Here is a 21,845-nt window from a genome sequence, read left to right on the forward strand (position 1 = left end):
TAATGCATTTCTGTATATATATATATATATTTGGCTTACATATTGTGTATCAGTTACCAATAAAAAAAATAATATTAAAAATATAATTATAAAGAAAGTACTGTTTGTATTACGGTATGTACTATTTCTATACATTATATACTAAATTGATATAAAGTACATATGTCTTTACGTATCATTACAGGCGAACGTTACGATTTTGTTATTGAAGCAAATAATATTCCTGGAGCTTACTGGATCCAAGTCAGAGGCCTTGGAGAGTGTGGTACAAAGAGAGCACAACAATTGGCTATCCTTAGATACGCACGAGGACCTTACCAGCCGTCTACCCAAGCACCCACATATGATGTTGGCTTACCACAGGGAGTGGTAAGTTTTTGGAGTAGTGTATATAAAAGAAAAATACTGTATTATATAGTATAGATAAAGGCAAAATTAGTTGAACATTCCTTAATATTGTAAATATATAAATTCCTATAGTAATCGCTACTGATAACCCACAATTTTATTTATATTCTGTAAGATCAATTAGTTGACAACATGAAGTTTTCGTCACAACCGTTAATACCTACTTGACTGAGAAATTAATGGGCGGATATTGCACAGTGGATATTCCAAGCCAACACAACCTCAATAAAATCTTGCAAAGTCGAGTTCGGTACAATTTGCGTGTTTAAATTTCAATACTAGTTGCTGCATATATATTATACAAAACATGTTTTATAATATTTTACTGTGTACAGTCATATAATTTCCTTAAATCTTGACTGTGTAAATATTTATTTTCATTACAGTAGTTATTATTACCCTAATAATATTATTGTAGTATCCTCTATATTGTAACTATATACTATTTACCACTACTCTAACTGTCACCATAGAATTAATTATTATAAATATGTTGAAGCTGTAATAATGTAAGCACATAGTCATGGACAAGTAGATGAAGTATGATTTTTATTAGAACCTAGTTATTGATACCAAATACAGTAGAAAACATGTAGATTATGCACCTTTATATTAGTAACTGCACGTACCTTTCTCCTCACTAACTATCCAGGTGATGAATCCATTGGACGCGAGATGTAATGTGCCAAGAAATGACGCTGTATGTGTAAGTCAACTGAGGAATGCAAGAAATATTGACCCCGCCATTCTTCAGGAGAGGCCGGATGTTAAAATATTTTTGCCTTTCCGTTTCTTCCTATACAGACCCGAAATGTTGTTCCAACCGAACACATACAACCGATATTTAGGTAAGTTTTGATATAAATATGAAAGTAATCAGTATAGTAATGACAATATGATATTTAAAATCATTTTAAAATTCACAGTTGCCCCTCAGGGAGACCATGTAATCAGTTTAATCGATGAAATTTCCTACATGGCTCCACCGGCGCCATTAATTAGTCAGTATGACGATATCAATCCAGAACAATTCTGTAATGGCGATAACCGACCAGCCGACTGTGGTCAAAACTGTATGTGTACCCACAAAGTCGACATACCGCTCAATGCTGTGGTAGAGATTGTACTTGTAGATGAAGGTATGTTTATTTAATATATGCCCACGATCTTTATTATTTATACGTAATTATTATTTGCCGTTAACTTATAATAATAAGTGTTAATAATGATTTTACTACTTTTCCAGTTCAAATCGCAAACTTGTCTCATCCGTTCCACTTGCACGGATATGCTTACAACGTTATTGGTATCGGTCGATCGCCCGACACAAATGTCAAGAAAATCAACTTGAAACATGCCCTTGACCTCGACAGACGAGGTCTCCTCGAACGTCATCTGAAGCAAGGGGATCTCCCGCCCGCCAAGGATACTATTGCCGTACCAAATAATGGCTACGTCATCCTTCGTTTTAGAGCCAACAATCCTGGATTCTGGCTTCTTCACTGTCACTTCCTTTTCCACATAGTGATTGGCATGAACGTGGTACTGCAAGTCGGAACCCAGGCTGATCTTCCCCCTGTACCTCCAAACTTCCCAACATGCGGCGACCACCTCCCACCAATCTCGCTCAACTAAATCGGTTCCTATAACAATTTCCAATTCTTGTACTGGCAGGAATAAATAAATCAGTTGATTAATTATGTTAACTAAGTGTAAATTTATGTTTGTTATGTGTGATGTGTTCGGCTGATTCGAAGTGCTCGATTCGGCCGTATGTGTTTATTTTGTATTCGAATGATTCCACGAGAGTTTTGACGGTCTTGTGATTTTATTTAAGGTGATACTCTTTGTTTTCTTCGAGAATACTTCAACACCATTTTATGCCATACTCGGTGATATTTATGTAACCTTAATTATATTGCCTTAAAATATAATATATCGTCTGAGGCTCGTGTATCTGTAACTTCTTCTTATACAATAAGGGACCCTTTCTCTTGACATGAACTTGTTTGTTCTGTAACTAACAACTTGCCATTTTATAGTTCACCAAGGATATTTATTACGTGTATATATTTAAATTGTACTAGAATTATTTTCTTAACATTTTAGGTTTTTGTACCCGTTACTAACCAAATACTGCATGAAACACAAATTCTTAATAGGTGTATATAAATAGACAGCAATACTTGTAAATACACAATATAGTTTGCAAAAACGACATAAATTCCATAGGCATTGAAGACTGTAAATAAATATGTTTAGATAATAACCGTGTCTACCGAAATCGTTACCATTTTCTTGTTACCATTATATTAAGGTAAAACACTTGAATAACTGAATTTGTGCCAACTGACATTTAAGAAATGTACTGGTATACCACTAGTCTCCAAAAAAAAGTACGAGTACGAAATTCAATGTTTGTCTAGAATTATACGATTAGAAATATTGCTGATAGTACCGTACTTTAGCAATGAATAATAATAACATTCTATACTTTAGATTATTATAAGAAAATTGTAAATTTTTATACCATTTAATAAATTTTATAAAAATGAACATTACTATTTATTTTCATGAATCAACAACCTTGTACATAGTTATATTATTGTTGATAACTATTGTACCTGCTGCGCTACATTGTACCTTAATTAAGTAATGTCCTTATTACTGTATCTATTGTAAATAGGAAACTGCTACATAATAGTTACCCAATATTACGTAACAATATATTAATATAAATCTACACAAATTATTAATATCCACACCTTAAGATTATTTGTATTAGTCATATTACCTTCCCCTGTAATATTAGTGAATGACGGAACCACCAACTCACATGGATACAGGTTGTAAAATTATTTTATTTTTAATGCTTGTAAATATTACACAAAGCTTCCTTTAAGATATTATATAGAAAATCAACAACTTATTTACGTTTAATTTAAATCTACTAGATCATGAATCCGCTGGATGCAATTTGTGACAAAAAGAGGAATGATGCTGTGTGTGTGAGTAATCTGAAGTCGGCGAAACCAGTGGATAAAGCACTCTTGCAAGAAAGACCTGATGTTAAAATATTCCTCCCATTCCGTTTCCATTTCTATAAACCGAAAGATCTTTTCAAGGAGAATACATACAGGAATTTCTTAGGTAACTTTAGATTTAAGTATATTAAGTACCATCTACTATAAATTATGCAAATTTGAACGGATTTCAACGAAATTTAATTAGGCCATTACTTAATCAGAAATTAATAAAATAGACAAACTATAGCTTATATATATAACGTACCATTATTATTATTTGTATAATAAATTATTACTTATGTCACGTTTCTGATTTTAAATTTGATCATCAGTTTGTTTGAATTTAAAGTTAAACATCAAAATTAACTACAGTATTTCTGTAGAACACACTAATTCAAGTGGTAAAACTTCCATATTTTATTACAATAAAAATGATATCTACAATACTGTTCCTTTATATAGGCACAGGATGATTGCCATTCCCGTTACATGAAAACAGAATGAAATTTGACTGAAATGATAATGATAACAATGATCTGAATGATAGGCAGTTAATTACAATAAATTTCAATTATGTTCCAGTGGCTCCTGGTGGTGATCACGTAATCAGTTTAGTTGACGAGATATCGTACAGGGCACCGCCCGCGCCTCCGCTCTCACAAATGCACGAGTTGTCACCAGAACTGTTCTGCAATGGTGACAACCGACCCGCCAACTGCGCTGTTGACTGTCGCTGCACGCATATGATTGACGTGCCACTTAATTCTATCGTGGAGATTGTACTTGTCGATGAAGGTAAGTCCTATTATATAATCAAATGAACTATATGAATTATGTATTCATAGTCGAAATCAAAATAATTTATTCCTAGAAAAAAAATATCACTGTCTCTACCATTCAGTTAGCTAGCTACCTCAGTTGAAAAGAAGTGGCAATAATATCAACTGAAACAATTTTTACGGTACAAGCAGTATCATTTCTATTGAAATAGTAATTGAAATTATCAACCCTAAATTATTGAAATCTGAATAATTACAGCAGACTACAGTTAAATATAAAATATATCATGAATATTTACACAAGACTAGCAAGAGCTGTTTTAATGTTTCAAAGAAACACTTTTTACAATTCGCAGTGCAATCGCCGAATCTGTCACATCCCTTCCATCTCCACGGAGCATCATACAACGTCATTGGTATGGGACGTTCCCCAGATAAGAATATCAAGAAAATCAATCTAAAACATGCCCTAGATCTTGACAGAAAAGGATTATTGCATAGACAATACAATTTACCACCGTACAAAGATACGTTAGCAGTACCTAACAACGGATACGTTGTTTTAAGGCTAAAGGCTGATAACCCAGGTAAAAATATTAATATATTATCAACAAGAAAGCTAGGGAAAGTAGTACCTAATATGCTCGGCGTAGTAAATTCTAGTAATAATAACATTCACAGCCAGTTTATATCAAAGAAAGGGAAAACAAGTCGTGTGGAGCTAGATGAAGTTTAATTATCTACATACTCGTACATATATACATATCCGTTTACATACAGTTTTTTTTAAATTATACCTGTCCAGTGATTTGTATGCCCACAATTTATATATTACTATTATTTAATGTAGACAATAATTAGTAGCCTTTGGCTCATTAATATTGTACAAATAGTTCACCGCAAGCAATTGTTAGTGTTAGCATTGCTGTGATTTTTATAATATCTTTTATTTTTATACTTGTAACGAAAGTTTGTAAATATTAATGTGTAATATTATTTTTTTTGTAAATTAGAATATTCTAATAATACATTACGTACTAATTTCGATAACATTTCAGGTTATTGGTTGTTGCACTGCCACTTTATCTACCATATAGTGATTGGCATGAATCTCATACTGCACATAGGGACGCAACGAGACCTACCACCTGTCCCGCCAAATTTCCCGCGATGTGGGCACCATTTGCCTGCGATAACACCAAGCTTCCCCTTGATTCATCATTGACCAACGAGAGGTTGATGGGTTCAGTTGATCTCTCGACTTAATGCCGAAACATTTCCACTAGTTCCTTTAGTTAGCCTGAACTATTGAACCGGCTTGTGTTAATAATGTGTACATTTAATTCACTGCTCCTTTTTTTCCTTGAGAAATGCAAGAATTGTTACTAGATGTTTATTGTATCTCGTATATTAAATTTATTATAAATAATATACTATTAAGAATTAGAAAAGTACGAGACTATCAGAGGAATAGGTTTTGCAGATTAAAAGGATTAAAATGGTGCAATCGAAATAATATATAATACATAATTTAGGATATAGTTCCTAAATTCAGATGGAAGGAACTAGTTGAAATGGTTCCTCGTTATGGCTACAAGCCAAATACGTATAGAATTTTAAACTCGTACTGCCATATTTTGTTCTACTGTTTGAAATATGAAATGACGTACGAACGAAAACGAATTTATATCTTGTATATAAGGTGCTGTTTTTTATTAAATAGCCATCTTAGTTTTAAGAAGCCAAAGTTTATATAAAACCTTACATATAATTTTATATTATTTAAATGACAATCATATAGAGTCAATAACCTTAAGTAAGGTAACAGATTTTCTAGCTATTTTTTACTGAATATGTTTATTTACTACCATCTAGGTCAATAAACATAAAATTGTTAATATTTTTTACTTGTTAAACTGTAATCAAATACAAAATGAAAGTGAACCTTTTTACTTTTTAAAATAAATACTAGCTGAATTATTGCCAATGTACTCGTAATAAAAAGTAATAATATTTTCTTGTCCTGTCAAATTAAGTCAATTGTAACATACAAATTTTATTTCTAAATATTTTTGTACTAATAATATTAAATATGTTTTGTAAATAATATGTACTTACAGTGAAAATTTAACTGCATACATGTCTATAGATAATTGTAATTATTTATGTTATTTAATATAATCTCAATTTATATTATTTCTGTTATTTATAGATTTTCATTAAATTTGTACAACAATAGATATTGACTAAAATACTTCATAAACTGTCACGTCTTTTTGTCACTTATTAATACAAAATCGTAAATATGACTCATAATCTTGGTTCTCGAACTATGTCTTAATTATTATCGAAACAATAATTAAAGGCATAGTTCGAATTTTCATTCTCATATAATATTTTTAATATTGTTATATACCAAAATATTTCGGTAAATTGCTTTTAGACAATATTTACGTATACTTATCAGTTTCTATTTACTGTTATACTATAATTTATTAAGTTATAAAGAAGAAAAGTCAAGTCTTAATTTAGTTATCGACACAGCGTACATTTTGGATAAAAATATACGCCTGTGGTAGACGTGTGTCAGTTCTTGCAGTGTTGTATTTTTCATTTGTTATGTCACATACTACACTTTTCTTTTTTTTTATCATTATTTTTACTTTTTGGTTCCCTGTAATAATAAGATTTTTGATGTCTTTAATCTTAATTTCTACATTTTCTTCTCTCTCTTTCTACTTATTTATTTCTTATTCTATCTTTATCTAACTGTTCTATTACTTGTCACACATATTTCTTTTAATGTAAAAAAATACTCTTTTTTTCATCTTGATTTTATTTGATTCCAACTAATGTTTATGAAATATTTGCTTTTAACACTGCACGTTTACCAGATTTTTTTAGCATTACACCTTTATTTCTTTTTATCATTTACATTTCAAACTGATTTTATATAATCTATTCTATTTGTTTTTGTAATTACACAGTGTTAAGACCAATAACAAATAAGTACGTTATCAGTGCGGAGTGTTGATTATTATAAATGTGATTTGATTATAATAATAAATTACAGAATAATAATGTAATAGTCATAGTTAAATAAATTTGTTATAAAACTTATTGTTTTTATTTCCTCATCGCCTGATCAGAGCGTTGTAAAAAACGACTAAAATTACCTGTATTAAATCCTGACTTAAAATCGAGATAGACTTTGTATAAATTCGCTTAGGTGGTTGCCTCAGTCACCGTGGATCAGCTCCCAAGAAACTCTTTGTAAGCTATGTTTTGTTTAAATGGTGACATAGGGCAGTGAAATTACGGGATAAGAGGCATGACTCTTAGTCCACCGAAATAGCAATGCTCAAGCGGTATCACGGGCGTCACATAATAGGTAGTTCTTTTTACTTGCATTATAGGTTATTATACAATAGTAAATTCAATAAAATATAGTAAATTTATTATCACTCACCTTGAGTGATAATAAATTTTAGTGATTTAATTAACTAAGGGTTGTAATAATAGAGAACAAACACTTAAAAACATACTAATATAAAACCGACGAAAGCATGATCTGAGCAGATTCGTTACTCAAAATTGGTTGGCCTACTCTAATATTGTAATCACCCGCATACGTTACGAAATTATTATCATTATCAGCAACTAAATACTGCAGATAGATCATTGGAACCTCACAATAGAATATATCGACAACATTTTCCAATTAACAACATACATACTAGTATTAAAATCAACACATACCTACCTCTAAGACCCTATCCCTTATAAGATAGTGTAACGTTACGGAGAAATAAGAAAACAATGGAGAAATATCCAAATCAATAAAAAAAAACATCATAAATATATAGAAGACTCGAGTCTTCTAGGAAGTTGAATTGAAGAAGCGAAGACAGGAAAGGAGTCGGCAATCTGTGAAGACACCTTCATTTCCATTACCATACCGTTTTCCATTAACATGAATAAAGATTTTTTCATTTATTTATGTTTTTTACAAAACTAGCAATACACAGAGGCTCTACAAGAATCCTCAGATAATTTGTATACTTATTTTCCTCCAGTAGATATAATATATAATAAGAATTATTATGTGGTATAATAAAAAAATATATAAAATACTTACCACATGTTGAAAACCACTTCAATGTAGTTAAAACTTACACTGATCTCAACACTAAAATTTAAATAACCACTGAATACCATAGGAGTAGTTATACAAATTTTGTTCACATTATATAGGTATTCACAACATATCAAATGAATTTACAAGTGTTAATGTTTTTTGCTATACAATTTCCGGATATTATATCTGGAAAAAACGACTATATAATAGGTATGTTACTATTTACATAACAATGCCCTAATCCATTCCATAACATACATACGGAGAGTTACTTTATTTTTTAAAATAAAAATAAAAACAGCAAACATTCAATGCAAGAAAAATTTAAGTAAAATAAACCAATAATGAACAATAATAATATGTCCTTATGTGAGCCATATATAAATCTATCAATATTGATTTATTATTTTTGTCGTTCTTTTATCGCCAAAATCGAAGGTTTTCAACTTTAGCATTTCGTTATAAAAAAATTTCCTAAGCCTTATTTATTTATTCAAATTTTAATATACGGAAAATATAATAATAAACATACAACGGACTTAACAAGTAAACAAAGATTTCTAAGGTAATTTTTATTAACACATTCATAATTTATTTTGGTTATTATCTTCCTACAAGTCTATGCTTTGTTATTCTATGCTATTTTAATAGTTAATGAATTCCTTCAGAATTGATATATTATACTTAATATAATTTATTGATTGCACACAAAGCGCTATCCCTATATGTTATATAGTTTTAATACAATAAATTAATTAATAAACAAATATAATTACTAGGTGAATCTGACGGAAGAATAATAGGAGGCCACGAAGCTAAAATACACAGTCATCCATATATTATATCTTTGCAGTTAGATTTTTGGTTTGTACGCACACATATATGCGGTGGTTCATTGATTACTGACAACTGGGTAAGAACGTGTTCTATATTTTGTTTCAATAAAAAAATATTATATTATATTATATGTCGTGGCGCTATAAAATATTTTCAAACCATATGTATTCGTATGTTCTATTTTTATAATAATTTATTTATCGTAATATTGAATAGCTAGAATAGGAAGGCTTTCGTAATTATTAATTAAGTTCTATTGACAGTAACTTAGGCTGATACAATATGATATTTATTTAAAATATTATGTGATATTACCAATTTTTTTTTTACTGTCGTGTTATTCTAAATAAGAAAACTCCTATATCAGAATAAGTAAAATAAGATAAGGAAACGATATAGTAGTATATTTAGTATTAATTAATTTTATTTGTTACTTTTTCTTCCATAACTATTCTATTTTCTTGTAGATCATAACAGCCAGCCATTGTATAACAGGATCATGGTTAATTGATTGGTTGAACATAGATGCCGTTGCAGGTACACATGATGTGGATTTCTATGATCCAAACACACAAATAATCAGGATTATCCAACGTATACCGCATCCGGATTATGCAGGGTATTATCTTGTTTTTTATATATATTAAATTCTCGTGTACCAATGTTAGTTACCATACTCCTCCGAAACGGTTTTACCGATTTTTTACAGATTTAAAATTTTGTGTGCATATAGGGTTGGTCAGAGAATCGGCAACTATCAATTTTTCTCACCCCTAAGCGATAAAGGTTGCCCAACATTTCATTAAAAGGTCCTCTAACATTTTTTTTATTTATTTATAATATGGCATTAAAATTACGTACAACTCTAAATTTTCACCCTTCTAGAACCAACTCCGATTTTTAATGGCGACGTTTGCCGATATAGCTAGTTGATTTATATAATTTCTTTAACACACTATATGAAAAGGGTAAAATGTATCTACAAATGACACATCCGATTGTTGTATCAGTACACATATATGTACATTATTCCTTGAATATCCATTCTATATCTAAAATCTGTGAAAACAATTTTAAATAGGTATATTTAGATAAAATCTTGTATAATATATTAATTTATATGTACAATTTCAGCGGCGTCGGGCCCCACGATATAGGTTTGTTAAAAACTGAATATCCATTTACGTTGACAGATGAAATCCAACCAATAAAATTAACAGACACGTTTAATATGAAAGACAAAATAGCTCTGGCTGGTTGGGGCGTATTTAGTACGCTTTTGTTTTTACCAATAATGCCTAGTAAACTACAAGAGGTTGTAATGGAATATCTGCCATATAAAGGTAACTTATGACTGTTTTACATGCTTCAGATAACAGGTATATTTTACATCTTTACTAACCCTCATTATGTAGAAAGAGGAAAAGATAAAATGTATATAAAAATGAGTATTTATACACCAGTCTATCTTTCACAAATTCTCAAATGTTGCGTCCTTTCATTCAGTTGGAGAGAAAGAGTTTGAAAAAAGGACTCATAAGGAGAATAATATTTGTTATTATATTCACACTTATTATTTCATAATGTCTATTACAGCTGTTCAACTATTGCAGTAACTTTTCTTTCTACCTATTATTTCCTTCATCTGAAAGAAAGTAACGATACCGTCGATAACAATTTTAGTAATTTTTCTGAGTCTCTCAACCTTTAAAATTTGTATAACTATAAATCGAATTAAATTCTTCTATAAACTTATTAACAATTCTTCATATCTGCTTCCATGTATATAAGTTTCGTTATTATTAATATTAGGTTAATATATAAAGTAACTTAATATGTGACTTGTTGTTAATATTTACTTAATACACATTTAAATTACTGAAGTTTGCGACTTAATGGGAGGTATGCTTAATAGTTTAACCAGTAATGTAGTATTTAATATCCAATTTTGATATTAAATAATTTAATTTCAGATTGTTATAACGCATTAGAAAAGATAGTTAAGGAAAGCGGCGAAAGCAATGCTCTTGTGAAGGACAGTAACCTATGCACTGGTCCAATAACAGGTGGAATTGCGGCCTGCAGTGGAGATTCTGGAGGGCCCTTAGTACAATACGTAACAAAAATTACAAGAAATAATAACACTTTAGAATATTTTGATGAAAACCTAAATAATATAGATTATGAAGACATTGGAAATTATAGAAATTTGAATAAAGTAACACCCTTTCCAGTCCTAATCGGTATTACGTCTTGGGGTATAAGTCCTTGTGGTGAAGTAGGCGCACCTACAGTTTATACAAATGTATCTAATTATATTGGATTCATAAAGAGTGTTACGGAATTAGGTACAATATCACTATAATGAAATAAAAATAAACGCGAAAGTATTTTTTTATTCACTTATTAATAAGTTAATCACATTTTTAATAATATAAACCTTAGCAATACTCTACAAAATTGTTTTACTCTGCAGAGTATTTTATAAAATAGTTCTATCTAGAATGAGTTTCCTGAAATAATTCCCTTAGAATAAAAAATATTATTCTTCATATTAATATAGGTACATTTATGGTTTTGACAATTGCAACAAAATTTAAGTTAAAATTTTATACTTAAGCTATTTTATTTTTTAATCGAAGAGAATTTATACTTGAAACGTATTTTACTATATACAATGTAAGTAAATAATAAATTAACAGTTTAAAACAGCCAGTTAAGTTAACAAGGTTATTTAAAGTACCCAATATCTTTAAAGTCTGTTTTAATAATAATTTTCACATACTCATGGATATACTTATGCTATTACTTCAATAATTTTAAAATCAGTCTGTAATTAACTAAAACGTTAATTTAGTAGAACATCTGGAGGCTTGTAATTGCCACATAACGATAGCGCTTTTATAATTTGTTCTGGTAAAGGTAATGATCTGGGCACACTTATGAGAATTGCTGTTGGTAAGGAGGATAGACTGCAGGACCGACACTCCAGCATCCAGCTACCTCCGCGGTCTGTCCTCAGTCTCACCACTGTGTATCCTTTATTCGGTACAGTTACAGTGTCCTTTACAGGCGGATTTATCAAGTTCCTGAAAAATAATTTATATAATTCTACCTTCGAAATATCTACCCTCTGGTTTACCACCCCACCGTGACGAGTTTAATCCACTAAATAAAACTCAATTATAATATAAAAACAAATATTAGAACAATGTCATTGATAGAGTACCCAAAAGGCTGTTAGCGTTTCTTATCGGTGTATTTAATTATTGGATTTCAAATGTTTATTATAATAAATTACCTGTCAATTTTTCGAGACTCATCGAGTTTTTTAAATTCCGTTAGCGATATGGGTTTTTTATCAAGATTCTGCCCTGTTGCAACCACTTGCATAGTAAATCCATGTAAATGGAATGTATAAGAATCGTTACTACCGAAACCTGAAATGTAAAACAAAATATCATTTGTAAATGTAACTATACATATCTACTGAGTTTTTCAAACTGCAAAAACCAACTTATATAATTCGCCTAAACCAACTTATATAATTCGTAATTACAAGTAAACATATATCAGTTAGGATATCTAATTAAGCATTTAAGGTAGATTCTAATGGTAAATGTTGACAGAAATGTAGTTTACATTCTAAACTACAAACAAAATTTCGTGGACCTAGCTGTTTTTATACATATATTTATACGTAATAGTGTATGTAATTGTAATTACTGTGAAAGGCACAATAGATAGTTTCCATTCATTCATGAAAAGTCGATCTCCACGCGGAACAATTCCCCACGACTAGGATAACGTGACTTCATGCTCATTCTATGATCCTACACTGTTTTGCCACCAGCGAATACAGTTAGCATAAGCACGATTCCGTAAGAAATTAATAAGCATATTTACCTTCATTCAACAAGACTAGTTCGACTACAGCACCCTCGGGAGAAGTTAGAATCTGTACACACTGGGGATCCTGTGACTTGTTCTCTTCTCCAACTGGGCAGACATAATTCAATTTCGCATATCGAGGACTTAAGATAGCCGGTGTAGCAGGATAGAGAAAACTTTTACCATTTATTTGTACAACACCGTCCTGTAATGCTAAAGAAAAAAAATATATTGTATAACAAATTTCTAAATAGAAAAAATAACTTTCACATTCATACACTCCGATATGTTTAGGAATACCAACAAGTCTTTTATAATATCTAGATTTAGTTTATTAACTTCGATACTTTGTATATTTGATTCCTTACAAGATATTCAATATGATTTTCGTCATACAGCTTGCTTAAAGAGTGTGATCTGGCTGGGAATCATGACATAGTACGTGGCAAATCACACAATAAGTCCATCCTTTTGGAGGCAAAATAATGAAATAATTTTATATTTAACAAACTGTGTACAGTACCACATTTAACAACATAATCTATAAAATCATAACTTATCTAGCCATTTTTACGTGAAACCACAACACACAAACAGATACTCAGATGGTTTACGCCTCATCACGTGTTTATGTGTTTCTTATTTATAAAGATTATTATTAATATATAAAGGTCATACATAGTGCTGCAGGAAAGAACGGTTTCTTTGGCACAGCATCGCTGACATAACGAAAATCATTCTCACTGTCCTCGTGTTTGACAACCTTCTTGTCGATACTCAAATATACAGTTTTCAAGGGTTTGTCATAGGCTACATTTTGTTTAGACTTCAGCATTTGTCCAAAGACTGGACGTCCAGTGTCTCTGCCACTTTCAGTGTTTATTGGATCTGCCTGTAAAGAAAATTTAATATAATATAACAAATAAGAAATCAATGTTATATTATATAAGTAAAATACATGATGGTCTAAATTACAAATTCTCGAAATCAATATACAAATAAGTCGGCTACATACATCAGTACTGCAACACGAGATTAATGCAGATATAAATTCATTTATTCAAGAAGCAACTTATCTTGTTATAATATTTTAAATAAATTTTAATATAATTAGTTAAAATAACTAGCTCAACTGATTAGTAACTAAACAGGCTGTTATTTATTTAACTAATTAATTAGATGATTAATTGTGCTCTATAAAAATATATTTATATTTATATAAACATGAAATGTGACCACTAATATGAATACATATTTAAACTGTATGAAAACAAAGGTTGGAATAAAAGTAAAAGTGTATTTGTAGTAAGTATATTTAAGTGAAAAATACTAAAAGTATTTTTATATACAATTAATAAAAATAATGAGTAACCTGTTTGTTTTGTAACATCGTGGTATAGTTGAAACCGGAATATATTAACATAGCATCGGTGGCCAGGCCTGCGCAAGCGCCAATTCCGTGAACCTTCAACCAGTATCCGCCATTTTCCTGAGACGCACGAACTACGACATCCATTCGTTCACCTGGAATTTATAAAAGTAAAAAAAACTTTTGTAACATCTGCATAACATAAGGCTATGCTTTGTTTATTTAAACGCGCTAATTCGGGAAAAATCAGGCGAATTTGATTGTTTAATGTTTTTTTTTCCTATTTCTGGGGAACTTAAAATTTTACAAATGTACACTATTTTTATTATATAGTGCTACAACCATTAGGAAATAGTTTAAATAAACTTTTAAACAAGGGTGACTATTGCCTGATTTTGTATTATAGGAAAAAAATTAATAGAATATCAGAGAACATTAATCACATGTTGTTTATAAAGGTTTTTTATAGAATATCTATCAAATCTATATACATATATATACTATAATACAATATAAATAAATATCTTTTGTAAGGTATTCTTAAAAACTATATTTTTATATTTGTACTCTGTGCGCATTATTTATTATTAAAATTGTTAAGATTATTATTAATTGGAAGGAACCAAACAAATATTAAAGACTACAAAAACAAATGCCCCTTGACTATATATATATGTGGGTATCCATATAGTTATAAAATGTTAAAAATAAAGGTAAAAAATGTGTTTAAAGATAAAAACTAAACACTTTATTCCTAATAGGTTATAAGTTTCTCTTAAGAAGATCGTTTAACAAATTCTATAGACTATGGAAACATTAAAATTATTACCTAGAAAGTGAAATGAAAACAAACTAAAACCTGTTTTATGCTGACCTTAAACTTAAAACCGGTGTTCCAATGCCAAGCGCCTTTCTCCACAAAGAAGATATTTTGTATTCGTTCTGCCAAAACGCGGTCACAAAGAACTCGGAAATTAATGTACTGATATAAAATAGTATGCCCTGATTTACTGACTGACTTTTGAATGCACATGTACACTGAAGATACAAGTAAACAGTAACATTGAAAATAAACAATCATTTATTTTTAGAGTAATAATTAAAACCCTCTATTATTTTTTATTTTACCTATACTCAAAATCAAGCAACTAACATGCTAATTATAGTGTATTCTATATAGAAATTAGCATACTAGATATGAGACATAGATAGTTCTTTTGTGACATACTTTCAAAACCAAATGACTTCATACTAATAATAGAAATTTGAAAGTTTCTACCCACTTTGCAAGTACAAATCTTTAGATTGCTTCTTTACTACTCAATATAAATTTTAATTTCAATTCTATTACGTTTAGTTTATTTCGAACTTTCCTATGAGACATTCTTCTTGTCTCGCCTAGATATTGGAATGTAGTTCTTTATATGTGTGAATTTATATGAAAAACAATTTGTAATTTGATTTTTATATAATCAATTAACCGCGTCGACATTAGTTGCTCATATAAGTACTTACTACCACTTCATTTTTATGCATAATAGGTGGATTTCGCTTGCGATCTATTCATTTCACAATAATAGAACAATAATGACATGACTTTCTCCGTGCCATGACATTGCTTTCATATTGGCAACGCCATTCACTCTCACTATGTGATGTACTCGTAAACATCGGCTTATTTTTATGTATATATATGTGTTGAGCATCATAGTTACAGTTATTGATGACGTGATCATCAATAACAATGACCGTGATTTTCTATCTATTAGAAACAGTGAGAGTGCAAAATATGTTTTCTATAGGGCTCGTATAAGTTGCCTACACAGATTCCTATACTAGTTTCTAAAATCTACTTAACGTGTTGATTATTATAAATATTAGTATCGATACGTTTGTTAAAGAAAATAAACACCAAGGTTCGCAACTGTTGGTAACTCAACAGTTGTAATGCCTGCTCTTGAAACCATCGTGATAGTTAAAGTCATCTAATTTTGCAGTCTTTATTTTTATATTGCAGTACTTACAAATAAACTACCATATTAAATGAAGTGTCCATTATTTCGTACTTAAAAAGTTATTTAGTTACACTTTTATTTATATATATTATAAAAGAATTTCGTCTGTTCACGATAACCTGGTTTTGAGGTTACTGAACGGATTTGTATCCATCAATAGAGTTATTTCTGTGGAAGGTTTAAGTAATGGTTAATTCGTTGAGGTTCTATAAATTGGTTAATAATCGAGCGAAGCCGGAGCATGTCGCTAGTAAACATATACTATTCAAAAATGTCTAACAGAGCCATACAATGCGCAATACTTATAGAATTACCTGGGTACAGTTGCACGCTCCTAGTGACCACCGGTTTTACTGCTTTCCCGTCTGTTGCGATAACCGTCATTTCATGCTTGTCTATACTTGCAACTACGGGACACTCAATAGCAATTGCATTGATCAACCTCAATCTATAAGCGTAGCCTTGCATAACAAACAACCTGAAATAGAGAAGTCGAATAACTTCAAAACTACCAAAGAAGCAAATCTTTGCATTTAGTTATCGACGCTGTTTTTAACAACAACGAGAAATCACTCAGTGGAACTTATATTGTGATCGAATATTCCAAAAGCTAATTCCACTATCTTATGAATTTTAGATAATAGCTATCTGAAATTCATAAGACTGAAGTGGAACTAAATTTCGGGAGACTCGATCATAATGTAATTAGTTCTTTGATCAGACAAAAGGGTCTGTTCAATCAAAATTCAATGTTCAATCTATCAAATGTAATAATAAATCAAATATATGTATATAATAATAAACGTCAATCAACCGGGCCTGATCAATGGGAGAAGTCAGGTCCAATATACGGAGCGTTTAACCACCCGGTTACCTTTATATAAGACCTTCGTGACTATGAAGATACTCCGAATTAAATATTTAGAGCATTTAAAGATTACTATATTTTAATGATTTCATAAATACATACAATCTCGAAGAGATTGCAATGTACCGCCTTTTGTATTTAATTTCTTTAAAAATATTTAATTTTGTTTATTAGTTATGTTCATACTTATATTACGACATATAATCATCTAAAGCCATATCGAAGACGTTATTACCTTAGGAGTATTTACTTTAATAGGGTATTTTTGCTAACTCCAATGTATAATAATTACCTGAAACTTGCTTTAATTACTGTGTACATAGTGTGAAATCACAAAGTAACAGATCTCCTTGTGTAGTTTGCAAATTTTTAAACCAAATTTCTTTTAAATATTACGTTTTTTAAACTATTGCAAACTAAAGTTATAGCAGCCCATATAAAGTGTTAGCCTATTTATATAGTTTAATAACAAAGTAGTAAGTTCCGAAACTAAGTAAAATTATACCGCCCCAAGCTCTCTTCGTGCATAAAGATCCAAGATGTTACACCGCGTAAGTGAAATTTCACTAAAGCGTGAAGATCGAAACGCAACACATGTTGACAGAAATGATACGCAAAATAGAAAATATCTCGCAAGAGCAATTACATACATCTCTCAGTAATAACATTCAACCACAGAACCCATAAAACCATTATGTCGAAGCATTTTCTCTTTCATTCATTCTGCTTTGTATAATGGTATTAATTAAATTGTTTTCCCGCGTAAAAATATAAATTTGTGCTGGACGCACATGAATGTTAGATTGTTGAGGTTACTGTCCCCTGGTGATGATAATGTAGATCAGATTTCAATACAAGCAGCGAAATGTGGACAAGTAATGACTTTATTGCGTTTACCACAACATCTAAATGTCACAAAGTTTTTGACTTTCCCATCCCGAATAATAATCGTGAAATTAATAAATATACTTATTATATATTTTGCTATTATATCACAATTAATACCATATGGCAATAAACAAAACTTATTACTACAACAAATATTCGCAATAACGTACTTGTAGCTGTCTTCGCCTCCATTAATTATAATTGTATCTGGCGCCAGTTGACTCATATCATTGAGATTTGCTGTAAACAGCTTGGGAAACCTTGCACCAATAAGCAAAGTGTTTTCGGAACTTCTATCATAATCGTATAAAGTGGAATGGTGGTCTAGAGGCTGAGGTTGATTCACCACGAATGAACCGTAGACACCATCACTGTGATGAGATACTAGAAACAAACATTACATTACATTTAACATAACATTATATTAATTTACTGACCCTGCAAGCATTATTTTGCCATATAAATTAATATCGCTATTAAAAATAGGGCTTCACGAAACAAGTGAAATTTTAGGGCTGTATGCATTTGCTAAAACCGTATCATGAAAATAAATTGAAATTACATAAAAATTTTAGCCCAAAAATAAACAAGCGATAGACCACCCTTAGACAGAGATAAAAATATGTAGTTTATGTCCTTTTCTTCTATATACAAAAAAACATTATAACAATTGGGCGTTTCAGAGGAGATTTGTTACGAACACTGTTACGAGAATTTTATATATTAGAGATATGTATAATAGTAATATCGTAAACGTCATTGTTCATTATCAATGGAATTTATAATAAGTAAATGAAGTTTTATTGTTTATATATAAAACAACTTTTTTATAATTTAAACACTGTTTTAGATAGAAGCATCTGCAAAAACAACGATTCACGGATCTAGTTAAATTAAATAATTTCGTAATGTACAGTCAACAAGTCCAAGGTAATAAAGTCAAACATTATACATAAGAAAAAATTGTAGGTAAACAAATATAATAAAACTTAAAAAAAAAAACAAATGCCACATTTGGTTACGTACCAGAATCAGCATGATAAAAAAAAGTTCCAGGCGATATCGCATTGAAGATGTAGGTATAACTAGATCCATAAGATATTGGACATTGGGTGACCATTGGAACACCGTCCATATGGGGTGCTACCTGTTCCACTCCGTGCCAATGTATAGCTAGATCCTGATCAGGAATCTTATTCGTAACTTTCACCACTACAAAGTCATTGACACAGACGTTTATTGGAGGCCCTGGAGTGACTCCATTAATAGTAATAGCTGCTCTCCCATTTTCTGTCACAGTGGGCTCTATCACGAAGTTGTATTGACAAAATCTTGGCTCCACATTAAATTTACAAGGTCTGTAGCATGATGAAGCTGAAAAAATTTTTTTTGTAGTTAGAATTGTCTAATACAATTAGAGATGTAACCATAACGTGTTTGTGATAAAATGGAGATGTGCTTATTTTATTTTTAGGAATGTTAAGTTTTTCTATTATCTACACTTTATTTCAAAAACTATTGGTTGGATATTTTGTATCTAGCTTAAGACAACAGAAGTGAAAATAGATAAAATATAGAAGTTATCTGACATATGATACTGAAAACTGTATCTAATCTGTAAACATGTACCATGATAATTTAATTAAAAATAGACAGATTTTTTTTTAAAATATACTAATATATCTTTTAGAAGTCGTAAAATATACTGACATATGACACTGAAAACGAATTTTGCTGTATGTAATAAATACACGTGAAGACATGTAGGCAGCAGTACGTGATAATTTAATTAATTTAGATTACAATATAATATCAGATCTTTTTTTATTGGTATTTTAATATCAGATGCGGTTTGTTATAATAATATCACGTTTTGGTTTCCTAAGAGTAATTTGCCTGTCATAAGAGACTAACTACTGTAGAATGAATTTCTAATCCCTATTTATTACTTTTTTTCTACATTTAACCTCAATAGTTATATATAACTTTAACAGGACAATATTAATTATTCTGTTGAAAATATATATAAATTATAAATTGATTGTAAATTTAGAACTGGTTACTTTCTTCATGACCTAACTTTACTATTCCAATTATTTAGATGACTTTAAAGCTGCAATTATAATGTCATGTATTGAAATCGATAGACGTTTAGTTCTGATCTATGATTTTCAATTATCGATCATTTCCTAATCCTACGTCTGTTTAATAATATACTTCGACAAGAATTAATAGTTTATAATAATTATATATAACTTTTTTCTACATATTTGCAAATACATAGGTGGATGCTCTATTTCTTAACAACCAAAAGCACAACAGGCGAAATCCGACATTAACACAAGCTCTTTTTTTTAGGCTTCAGAGCGCTGTAACTCTAGTTTGACTGAATAAGCTGAAATTTTATATTTAACAAATATGTAATTGGACGTAGAAAAAAAATAAAATATCCCTAAAAACAGGCCGTCACATAGGAAGATATATATATTCTTTTATTTACGTATGAAATAAGCTAACATTGAAAGGAGAGGAAAAAAAAATTATTGGTTAATTGACTGATTAACATATACTAATTCAATGCAAATTGTTAATAATGTGGGTAGATAATATAGTTAAATATATTCATAATGTTGCCACTGTTCTTAGTTTACTTACAGAATACTTAGATGTGCTATTAAATAGTTATAATATGTACATATATAACTGCATGAGCACTCCATGTAAATTTTCATTTGAAAAAAAAACCATTTGTGCGATATAATACTAAATTGAAACGATCAATATTAAACTTTTAATGTCACGACAAAACTACGAAAGTTAAATGACATTTAAAAAGTTGTAACGAAAAAAGTTTACTGTAAAATCATTACATATTAACATATAAATAATATTTCTTTCATACCTGAATTTTTTGTAGTATCTTCAAGTAGCCAATTGTCACTCATCACACTAAAAGTTTCCAAAGAAGCTCTCCCATTATTGGTAACATTTACAATTATCAATAAAAAAATAACGAATAATTTCATTTTATTAATATTTAAACTTAACACATATAAAGAACACAGATTATATTTGAAATTGATATAATACAACAACAATCCACATTATCACAGTATACACAGCACATTAGAAGGGCGTCCACACTGGTGTATGCTTTGATACTGCCATACAGAGGTCCATACTTCAGATCTCGGTGTGCCGGTATTGCTAAGAATACAAGGCAAAATATACTTACCCTTCTAACCGTTATGGTCTAAATTACATTACCAAATGTACAGCATCATTATCTAGATCAATTTATAAATTTACTGATGCACTTTCGATGAAAAGTTTTACAATATCTTTAATAGTATAGTCTAGTGTCATTTACCTTTCCTTTCTAACCTGTATTTATAAAGTATAATAACAACTATAATATATTAAGTGTATGATATAGATACAATCATATGTATAATATTGCAATATCAATGGTTCTCTCCACTAACTTGAGTAGCTTCTTAAATTCTGGTGCAGAAATACAAATAATGATAAACAATATACAATTGGCATGATAATTGGCAGGGTTATCACAACAAATGGTACATAACTATAAAATAAATGCAATTGGACATGATATTCATATTAAA

The 21,845-nt window shown here is 30.1% G+C and overlaps 4 protein-coding genes across 4 annotated transcripts in view; 3 read left to right on the top strand and 1 right to left on the bottom strand.

Moving 5' to 3' along the window:
* The window catches only part of LOC131850656 (uncharacterized), a 50,074-nt gene extending 47,145 nt beyond the window's left edge, over window positions 1–2,929 (top strand). The window contains exons 5-8 of the mRNA XM_059200958.1: window positions 185–369; window positions 1,061–1,256; window positions 1,335–1,547; window positions 1,655–2,929. Of these exons, the coding sequence (XP_059056941.1) occupies window positions 185–369; window positions 1,061–1,256; window positions 1,335–1,547; window positions 1,655–2,043 (983 nt within the window). The 3' untranslated portion in view covers window positions 2,044–2,929. The remainder of the gene's footprint in view (window positions 1–184; window positions 370–1,060; window positions 1,257–1,334; window positions 1,548–1,654) is intronic.
* Window positions 2,930–3,160: 231 nt separating this feature from the next.
* LOC131850659 (uncharacterized) lies at window positions 3,161–5,498 on the top strand. The gene is made up of 4 exons (XM_059200959.1): window positions 3,161–3,558; window positions 4,017–4,229; window positions 4,570–4,800; window positions 5,272–5,498. Exons 1-4 carry the CDS (start codon window positions 3,366–3,368, stop codon window positions 5,436–5,438), a joined length of 804 nt encoding a protein of 267 aa, XP_059056942.1. The 5' UTR covers window positions 3,161–3,365; the 3' UTR covers window positions 5,439–5,498.
* A 2,987-nt stretch (window positions 5,499–8,485) lies between these two features.
* On the top strand, window positions 8,486–11,553 carry LOC131850824 (lectizyme-like). Its single transcript, XM_059201189.1, has 5 exons — window positions 8,486–8,561; window positions 9,131–9,264; window positions 9,656–9,807; window positions 10,323–10,531; window positions 11,162–11,553. Exons 1-5 carry the CDS (start codon window positions 8,486–8,488, stop codon window positions 11,551–11,553), a joined length of 963 nt encoding a protein of 320 aa, XP_059057172.1.
* A 21-nt stretch (window positions 11,554–11,574) lies between these two features.
* On the bottom strand, window positions 11,575–21,362 carry LOC131850794 (uncharacterized). The gene is made up of 9 exons (XM_059201156.1): window positions 21,122–21,362; window positions 19,246–19,593; window positions 18,390–18,603; window positions 16,778–16,941; window positions 14,452–14,603; window positions 13,758–13,971; window positions 13,095–13,292; window positions 12,490–12,628; window positions 11,575–12,277 (listed from the first exon to the last, which is right to left on the bottom strand). The coding sequence occupies exons 1-9, from the start codon at window positions 21,243–21,245 to the stop codon at window positions 12,037–12,039; spliced, it is 1,794 nt and encodes a 597-aa protein (XP_059057139.1). The 5' UTR covers window positions 21,246–21,362; the 3' UTR covers window positions 11,575–12,036.
* Window positions 21,363–21,845: the final 483 nt, after the last annotated feature.

Source organism: Achroia grisella, unplaced genomic scaffold, assembly GCF_030625045.1.
Source record: "Achroia grisella isolate CSIRO2021 unplaced genomic scaffold, CSIRO_AGI_Agris_v1 utg779, whole genome shotgun sequence".
Lineage (NCBI taxonomy): Eukaryota > Metazoa > Arthropoda > Insecta > Lepidoptera > Pyralidae > Achroia > Achroia grisella.